The 10,714-nt window shown below is 34.7% G+C and overlaps 1 protein-coding gene across 1 annotated transcript in view; it reads left to right on the top strand.

The window, feature by feature from the left end:
- LOC126271986 (mitochondrial uncoupling protein 2-like) overlaps window positions 1-10,147 on the top strand; it is a 44,441-nt gene extending 34,294 nt beyond the window's left edge. The window contains exons 7-9 of the mRNA XM_049974458.1: window positions 225-365; window positions 478-619; window positions 6,791-10,147. Of these exons, the coding sequence (XP_049830415.1) occupies window positions 225-365; window positions 478-619; window positions 6,791-6,902 (395 nt within the window). The 3' untranslated portion in view covers window positions 6,903-10,147. The remainder of the gene's footprint in view (window positions 1-224; window positions 366-477; window positions 620-6,790) is intronic.
- Window positions 10,148-10,714: the final 567 nt, after the last annotated feature.

Raw genomic sequence — 10,714 nt, forward strand, 5'->3', positions numbered from 1 at the left:
AGAATGAAAGAACATCTCCAATTTAATTCTGAATATTCTGTATTGCAACCCCTCAACCTAATGAATTTTACAGCTGATGTTTTGTTCCTTGCAAGGATTTTCATCTCCAGTCAGTGTTTCACAATATTGTGTGATTATTATGACAAAATACACAACAGCAAATTATTGATGCTATTAGTATTTGCAGATATATTTTTTTTTAACTGTGTGCTTTGGCTTCACAGGAACATTCCCAAATGTGAGTCGCAATGCAATAGTGAATGTCTCCGAGATTGTCTGCTATGATCTAGTCAAGGACACCTTTATTATGTATAACATAATGTCAGACTCACTGCCATGTCATTTTGTATCAGCAGTGATTGCAGGTAAATGCCTTAAAAATTAATTTCCTGAATGAAATATTTATTGAGCTCAGTCACAATACAAAAGTAATACAGTGCAAAGAATTGTGTTTTATAGCCACAATTATCTTTTCAGGTTTTTGTACAACAGTGGCTGCATCCCCAGTAGATGTCGTGAAAACACGCTACATGAATTCTGCTCCAGGAGAGTATAAAGGAGCTGTTGACTGTGCTGTGCGTATGCTGTCCCAAGAAGGGCCTGCAGCATTTTACAAAGGGTATGTGTTCCTCTCATAATTCTATAATAGTGAAAATAAACCTGTTTCACATCTTGTGCTACAATAATATGAAACTACTGATCAACTGTGTTATTAGATAAATGTTAACACTTCAAGGCTCTTGGAAACTGTCTTAATTTTTTAAAGTATACTTTCTTCATCAGGTTGTAACATAGCTAGCCTGATCCATCAGTATACTTGTACCACTCATTTTATAACTTAATCTCTACTAATACAACTACATTTTTGTCACAAGCATATAACAACTTGAACGTTCTGTAAGCAAATGAGCACATAATTTCTTGAATTTAGAATGATCGATTTTTTAATGAACCTTGTAACCAGTTTGGTCTATGGTAACAGTATAAGTATCTGTGGAAGTGTTAAATTTTGGTATGTGGTATTCAAGATTGGGGAAGTAATGGTCTTAGTAAAAATTCAATTTGAGAAAGTCTTCAGTTTTAGACTACACTAATCACTAATTTTGTGAAGTACCTTCCATTAAGGATTTAAACTAATTGTCATGTCATGTGTAATAGTTTATACCCTGTATAATATTTATTATTTTATAGATATTTAGTATGCCATGAGTATTTTAAATTTTTTGCAAATATTATTGTGTTCCATTGAGATTGGCAGCTTAAACAGCATGGGTAAACTGGAAGGAGTATTGAAATGAAATGTTATGTGACGAGGGCCTCCCGTTGGGTAGACCGTTCGCCTGGTGCAAGTCTTTCGATTTGACGCCACTTCGGCGACTTGCGCGTCGATGGGGATGAAATGATGATGATTAGGACAAGACAACACCCAGTCCCTGAGTGGAGAAAATATCCAACCCAGCCGGGAATCGAACCCGGGCCCTTTGGATTGACAGTCTGTCGCACTGACCACTCAGCTACCGGGGCGGACTGAAGGAGTATTAAGAACCATGTGAAAGATGCAACATGAACTAATGAATGTCCAGACTTTTATGAGAAGTTACAAGTGCTAATATGGGTTTGTTTTCATTGTGGATTCAAAGGATCAGTCAATTACTTTCATCTGCAAGGAGAATTTAGCTAAAATTGAATATACAAGATTATTGCTTTATACATGCCTAGATTTTCCTGGGGCATGCAGCTTTACTGTACGATTAAATGATGATGGCGTCCTCTTGGGTAAAATATTCCACAGGTAAAATAGTCCCCCATTTGGATCTCCGGGCGGGGACTACTCAGGAGGATGTCATTATCAGGAGAAAGAAAACTGGCGTTCTACAGATCGGAGCGTGGAATGTCAGATCCCATAATCGGGCAGGTAGGTTAGAATATTTAAAAAAAGGAAATGGATAGGTTAAAGTTAGATATAGTGGGAATTAGTGAAGTTCGGTGGCAGGAGGAACAAGACTTCTGGTCAGGTGGCTACAGGGTTATAGGCACAAAATGAAATAGGGGTAATGCAGGAGTAGGTTTAATAATGAATAGGAAAATAGGAAAGTGGGTAAGCTACTACAAACAGCATAGTGAACGCATTATTGTGGCCAAGATAGATACGAAGCCCACACCTACTACAGTAGTTCAAGTTTATATGCCAACTAGCTTTGCAGATGACGAAGAAATTGAAGAAATGTATTATGAAATAAAAGAAATTATTCAGGTAGTGAAGGGAGATGAAAATTTAATAGTCATGGGTGACTGGAACTCGAGTGTAGCAAAAGGGAGAGAAGGAAACAAAGTAGGTGAATATGGATTGGGGCTAAGAAATGAAAGAGGAAGCTGTCTGGTAGAATTTTGCACAGAGCATAACTTAATCATAGCTAACACTTGGTTCAAGAATCATAAAAGAAGGTTGTATACATGTAAGAATACCGGAGATACTAAAAGGTATCAAGTACATTATATAATGGTAAGACAGAGATTTAGGAACCAGACTTTAAATTGTAGGATATTTCCAGGGGCAGATGTGGACTCTGACCACAATCTATTGGTTATGAACTGTAGATTAAAATTGAAGAAACTGCAAAAAGGTGGGAATTTAAGGAGATGGGACCTGGATAAGCTGACTAAACCAGAGGTTGTACAGAGTTTCAGTGAGAGCATAAGGGAACAATTGACAGCAGTGGGGGAAAGAAGTACAGTAGAAGAAGAATGGGTAGCTCTGAGGGATGAAGTATTGAAGGCAGCAGACGATCAAGTAGGTAAAAAGATGAGGGCTAGTAGAAATCCTTGGGTAACAGAAGAAATATTGAATTTAGTTGATGAAAGGAGAAAATATAAAAATGCAGTAAATGAAGCAGGCAAAAAGGAATACAAACGACTCAAAAATGAGGTCGACAGGAAGTGCAAAATGGCTAAGCAGGGATGGCTAGAGGACAAATGTAAGGATGTAGAGGCTTATCTCACTAGGGGTAAGATAGATACTGCCTACCAGAAAATTAAAGAGAAAATTAAAGAGAACCACTTGTATGAACATCAAGAGCTCAGATGGAAACCCAGTTCTAACCAAAGAAGGGAAAGCAGAAAGGTGGAAGGAGTATATAGATGGTCTATACAAGGGCGATATACTTCAGGACAATATTTTGGAAATGGAAGAGGATGTAGATGAAGATGAAATGGGAGATATGATACTGCATGAAGAGTTTGACAAAGCACTGAAAGACCTGAGTCGAAACAAGGCCCCGGAGTAGACAACATTCTATTAGAACTACTGACTGCCTTGGGAGAGCCAGTCCTGACAAAACTCTACCATCTGGTTAGCAAGATGTATGAAACAGGTGAAATACCCTCAGACTTAAAGAAGCATATATAATTCCAATCCCAAAGAAAGCAGGTGTTGACAGATGTGAAAATTACCGAACAATCAGTTTATTAAGCCATAGCTGCAAAATACTAACACGAATTCTTTACAGACGAATGGAAAAACTAGTAGAAGCCGACCTTGGGGAAGATCAATTTGGATTCCGTAGAAATACCTGAACACGTGAGGCAATACTGACCTTACGACTTATCTTAGGAGAAAGATTAAGGAAAGGCAAACCTACGTTTCTAGCATTTGTAGACTTAGAGAAAGCTTTTGACAATGTTGACTGGAATACTCTCTTTCAAATTCTGAAGGTGGCAGGGGTAAAATTCAGGGAGCGAAAGGCTATTTACAATTTGTACAGAAACCAGATGGCAGTCATAAGAGTCGAGGGACATGAAAGGGAAGCAGTGGTTGGGAAGGGAGTAAGACAGGGTTGTAGCCTCTCCCCTATGTTATTTAATCTGTATATTGTTCAAGCAGTAAAGGAAACAAAAGAAAAATTCAGAGTAGGTATTAAAATCCATGGAGAAGAAATAAAAACTTTGAGGCTCGCTGATGACATTGTAATTCTGTCATAGACAGCAAAGGACTTGGAAGAGGAGTTGAATGGAATGGACAGTGTCTTGAGAAGAGTATATAAGATGAACATCAAAGGAGTTTTGCTATTAGGGGAGCAAAATAACTGATGATGGTCAAAGTAGAGAGGATATAAAATGTAGACTGGCAATGGCAAGGAAAGCGTTTCTGAAGGAGAGAAATTTGTTAACATCGAGTATAGATTTAAGTGTCAGGAAGTCTTTTCTGGAAGTATTTGTATGGAGTATAGCCATGTATGGAAGTGAAACATGGACAATAAATAGTTTGGACAAAAAGAGAATAGAAGCTTTTGAAATGTGGTGCTGCAGAAGAATGCTGAAGATTAGATGGTTAGACCACATAACTAATGAGGAGCTATTGAATAGGATTGGGGAGAAGAGAAGTTTGTGGCACAACTTCACCAGAAGAAGAGATCGGTTGGTAGGACATGTTCTGAGGCATCAAGGGATCACCAATTTAGTATTGGAGGGCAGCATGGAGGGTAAAACCCATAGAGGGAGGCCAAGAGATGAATACACTAAGCAGATTCAGAAGGATGTGGGTTGCAGTGGGTACTGGGAGATGAAGCTTGCACAGGATAGAGTAGCATGGAGAGCTGCATCAAACCAGTCTCAGGACTGAAGACAACAACAACAACAGTGATCAAAGACATAATTTTAGAAAAAATATAGGACTACTGACAGACAACGAACTTTAAGCAAAGGTGGAAGTTAGATTATTGTGTTTGTGAAATTCCTTCATCAAGATAATTGTATAAATTGGAATAGATTGCTACCCAACATATAGAGAAGGTGTTGAGCAGTAGCAGGCAAGCAGGATTAAGCATTAAGCTGGACAAAATCCTTAGTGAGACAATGAAAAACACACACACAGATTGTGTATTATTAAGACACATACCAAGATAGTTTCTCTGAAAAGGACAGAGTTGATTTCCTTATCTATTTTTCCAACACCTGAGCTTGCGGTCTATCTCAAGTGACTATGTCATTCGTGGCATGATAAACCATAACCTTCCTCTTTTATACATGAGTAAACATTGACATTTATTAGCATGCGAAGAGCCTCATGTGGATCTAATTGTGAATAGCATTGTTGAGGAAAAGATAAGACAGAGAATGGTTTAGCAATATGATATTCGACTCTGCAATGTATCTCCAATGAACAGATCATTCCAATCTGTCAACATATCCAGTCACAAAAAGTGTGCTGAAATGAATTGTATGCAGGATGATAATGTATATTAGGTCCCTTATTTTGACAAGCAGTCACTCATAATGTGGGCTGTCCACGTTTATTTCATAAGCCAAGAAAAAACTTAAGCTTGAGTGCATTATTCTACACTTGTTACAACACTCTGTGGATAACCAGTTAAAAGGAATTCAAATGTTCCTCATTGCATCTCTTTATTTATTTGGTAACACTAATCATTTTTTTGTGGCTGTTCATGATTAGGCTGAAGAGAGTGAATTTGCTATATGGCAATGCAGTTTTGGAGAGGCTAAGTAGTGCAATATGATTACATTGAGTTAGTGTGCTGAAAAGTGCATGTCACGGCATATTTGAATGCCAGTATTGAAGATGATTACAGTCAATATGACATGGTAGAGCATCATTGAAAAATAACTGTGGACAAAACCGTGGCAGAGGTAAATTTTCTCAAAGGACTGTATAGCCAGTACCACGCAATTGATGTCAGAACTTAATCAGTTGAATGAGCAAATGTTCCAATGATCCCTGCTTGATGCAACCTGCACAAATTGAACATATTTTTTCTGAAGGCCTGTACAAACATGTTTTAGTCACTAAGACCATGTCAGCATATTGAAGCAAATGGTAACAATGTTGCAACTTAAATCATCAATAATCTGAAAATAATAATGTCATATAATGAATCACCCAGAAAGACCTTTCCAGAAAATTAGGGTTTGCCTTGTTACACAGATGCCAAAAGAAACCATTGCATTTGAATATCTACTCTTAACACATGCAGTGAAGTAGTAGCTTTGTGGTGGGGATACAATTTTGTGATATTGCATTTATTCTGTTGCCACTCTTTAAAGACAGATTACAGCCAAGGATTATTAGGGGAGCTTTTGGTGAGCAAGTGGAGTGAATGCTTCTGGTGTTCTCAAACAAGGTTTTATGAAGATGCTTTTGAACTGCAGTACTCTCTCTGTAGTTTGGTCAGTTTCTGTGAAGAAAATAGATTTTTAAAAACATTTTCTTTCATGATGGCTGATGGTATTATGTGCTACAGTCCACACAATCAGTATAAAATTTCTATGCAAACATTTTCTAAATTTTAGTATCCATTTCATTTTATAGAAAGTATATGATTTCCATTTAGTTACTTGTAGAGTGTCTTCTGCAGAAAGACTTAATAATGAGTCAAAACTCTTTCCGTCGCTCATACATAATTTGTTTGTTTCTTTCTTTCTGGTTTGTGAGGTGCATAAATCACCATTTTTTCTGTCACCATTCTGAATATGTGTAACCAAGACATTCCTACTTTGCTCTTCCCAAACAGCCCATCATATATTAATAATAGATTTTCTGCAAGTTTTATGGTAATATTTGCAAAATTTTATATTTTATGAACAGTAACAAAGGACATCCTATTTGGAATCCACCACTTGTTGATGTCAAATCACTGAACTTGTGTAAGAATATTATTTGTTGCAAAGAGTCATACTCATATAAACTTCTGGTGAATTGAAAGAAACATAAATTGTCTTTAGGGAATAATAAATTTATAATCTGTTGTTATTTTCTCATGATGATATTTTATTTCAGATTTATGCCATCCTTTTGTCGTCTGGTAAGCTGGAATATAGTATTGTGGATTACATATGAGCAAATGAAGAAGATGGTGCTCAGTGCTCATCATCTTGATAAGGATGACTAATTTCAGAAGACTTACATCAAAATTTTCTTTTCTCATAGAAAAATGTTAACAATTACGTTAGAATTTATTAAATGAGGTATTTATTACTGAGGTAGTATTGTGTATTCTGTGTACTAGGTGTCTGGTATATTAATTTTTCAACTCTACTATTGCAATCATTTTTCCAGCAACTAATCGATACTGTACCATATTGCACAGAAACTAAATTAAGCATTAGGTTTTATTGCATGATAATGTAAGTGATAAATTCAGTTTACAGTGTCTGTATTGTTTGTAGGTATATTATGAAGCACTTTTTGTTAGAAAAATGGAGATATCAGCTTACAAAATTTTGCATGTATTAAAATTAGAAGAGGTTATATTGAATTAATCAAATTTCATAAGTACAGTGCAAACCATAGCAAATTTTATTGAAAATAATTTGAAATTGCAGTGGAGGCTTCTGCTTACACCATTTTCTGATTATCATTGATCAAAAATGCTAAAAAATGTTTCGTTCATTGCTTGATTGGCTCATTGTACAAGCAGTACTGATTGACAGAGATGCTGGTAAAATTATTGTGACTTAATATTATTTAGTAGATTGACTGTTCTCTGAAATTTTAGTTGAAGAAGGGCTTTTTAGATAGTGTTCTTTCACAGATTTGTGCTTATTATTTGTATATCATATTTATTATATATTTTATGTAATTAAAAAATTTTTATTGAGTTATTCACTTCTTTATAAGAACAAGACTAAGTTTACTTCTGCACAAGTCAAATATCAACAGCATAAAAATATTTTGTGCTATGTATATTAGTTTTTGCTCTGCTGTCATAGCTCCAGGTGTATCACAAGTCAGCAATTTGTAATTTCCATTACTACTGACTAATAACATTGAAGACTGCTGTGTATTCATTCTGTTACATTTCACGAAACAAAATCATTGAAAAGCATGAATGAATGTGTTCAGCATTCATAGTTAGCTCTTTTTCCTTTAACATGGCTGAACGAAGTGAGAAACACAATTTGTGGCAACTTTTAGTACTGCACAGTTCCAAGCATCACCGTTTATATTGAAATGGATGTGCTAAGAAACCTGATTGTTTAATACCATCATTATTTTAAAATAATAGCGTCATCTTAGAGGAAACCTGGTGCAGCTTAACATTTAAAATCAAAATTGGGAATTACTTGTTCTCAGTGGCTTTGATTCTAAGAATGAGAAGCAGTCATCTATATCCTTCAAAATGCATAATGCCTATTTTGCAACTGATGAACTACATAATTATATTGATACAGTGGTTAACAACAGAAAAAACAATGAGAATAAATATTGAAAAGAAGTATATTTTTGGATACCATTTTGTCCATTCAGTTACAAATGAAACTATGGGCCAACAATTAGTTCATTTAATCTAGAGTCTCCATTCATTGAATGCAGTTGTTTATACATAGTTTTTTATATAGTAATTAAAATCAAATGAAATACATCCTTGGATACAGCAAGTGGATTACACAGGTCCAATTTTCAAACATCATTGAGATTATTCCGATGTTTGTAAGTACATATACTTCTGTTGTCTTATGGTCTTGATTGCTAGAACAGAAAAATGCAGTAGGAATTTTATTCTTAAACTATGTTTTGAAAGTTACTTGCTGCTGACAAATAAAAGGAAACCTAACGCACAAACTATTCATCACACATACAATACAACCATATCTGCTGACAGCAGAGCAGTTTTGAAAAGAACCATGACTATAGAACATGCCATAACACTTTTATTTTATTAAATAGCTTAATAATTTAAGGGATTCACCCTTTCATGGATGCTGACGGTATATCTAAAAAGCCCTAACCTATAAATTATATTCTTGAGCTTAGAAATCCAGCTGGAAAGTCACACAACAAATGTAGATCTGGCATAAGGAGAAGTTGAGGTGCCAATTGTATATATTTTTAGATACTATTTATCAAATACTGTGATCTTAATAACTAGTTTAGCACTGTATTAAAGCAGTTGTATCTAAATGTGTGAATTATAGGTATAACATCTGTTTTTAACAATTTTTTGTATATAAATATTTGTAATTTGTTTGTTCCATTAGTGAACTGGCTCAGTATGTTTTTTCTGTTATTAGTGAATTGTGAATAAACTTATTTTTATATTTTCAAAAGTCTCTTTTTCATCAATTTCAAATATTTTTGTAAGTCATTTTCAACTAACATGTCCATTGCATTACTACATTTGTAAACAAAAAAGGCTAAAGAATTCTGTTTCATAAGTAATTTTTCAGTACTGAAGTAAGCAACTGCTGTTTCACAGACTTTCTACTGTTTGAAGCTGCTTAAAAACATTCTTGCACTCTTTTAGGATCAGAAAAATACCATAGTTACCCAACTGCAAATTTGCTTTCAGAGTTGCTTTTGTAAATGTGCTTAAATGTGCCAAGTGATTAGATATATTTGTAGTTTATAAGTATAGCTTCTGTCTTGTAATGTGTACACTGTAAACATTCTGTTCCTTTGTGGTGCCTGTTTTGAAATGAGAAGCTACAGTATGCACTGAAATTCACCATGCATTTTTTAAAGGTTTTGCTCATTTTTCTTAGCAGCTATGTTCTTTGAAATTGATTGCATCACAAATGAAATGCAACTCAGAGCATATCGAGTGATCAGAAAAAAATCAGAATTCATGTCATTTTACACAGATTGAACATAATCATTCCAGGCTTTTTGAAATGCATGTTATTTTTATCTGTAATTTATTGGAAAACATGGGAAATTTTTTAAAAGTAGTTCTTCCTATCAATGTGTTTATTGTAAACTGTGTTCTGCCAGTGGTTCTGGTTCAGTAGAAATATTTGGTCAAGAAATGTGGATATTTAAAAAAAAAGAATACACTAGAATTGAATGTTAGCATATTAGCTGCAGAATGCTGAAAGAACTGTAATTACTGAAATTTAGTGCTGTACTAAAGAAATTAATAAATGTGGATGATTAGTGCTGGTCTTTATTTATCATGGCCTTGCCACGTACATGGTACCAAATTGTACAATCTATAAAAATAGTTTGACAGTGATCTGCAATGCAGAGGCAATTAATGCAATAAAGTAGATATATTTTTGTACAGGTCACTATAAGAAACTATTCATAAAGTAACAAATACTGGAATAGAAATTATTGTGAAAATTACTACGGCTCATGACGTGGTTTACAATTTTGTACTGTTTTAAAATTATAATAAAAGTGAGAGAAATGATATCTGTAATGTGGTTACACTTTGTTGCTGCTTTCATTAGAAAAACTCATTAAAAACGTGTGTAATCTATCATATGACTAGGTCAATTTACTCGTGTGACTGACATATAGGTGTTTTTTTTTATTTTTTTATATCAAACAATGAATGGACAAGGATAGACAATTTATCTGAATACTTATAAAACATATAAAAACTGGGAAAGAGGATCTGATCAAATGAACTGGAAATCCATGTTACACATAGGCCTCTACATGAGAAGCAACTGGTATTATATCTGAAATGTACTGCACAGAATGTTGGTATACAGCTATATGCTAATATAGATCAGTGAAGGGTGACTGAAGAGATAAAATAAGAATTCAGTTTCTTTTCCATGTTACTTAACTTACAGTATAAATTTAATCTGTAGAAAGAGACTTGTTCCCAATAATGTTTTAAGGCCACGATGTAACACCTATAGACAAGTTTTTCGCAAACCCAAAATACCTTCAATGATTTAGATGTAAGAGCAGTAGTAAATAGCTTGCCTGATGATGGTCAAAGGTTGTGTAAGATTACTGACCTTATGC

The sequence above is a fragment of the Schistocerca gregaria genome, chromosome 5 (assembly GCF_023897955.1).
Source record: "Schistocerca gregaria isolate iqSchGreg1 chromosome 5, iqSchGreg1.2, whole genome shotgun sequence".
NCBI lineage: Eukaryota > Metazoa > Arthropoda > Insecta > Orthoptera > Acrididae > Schistocerca > Schistocerca gregaria.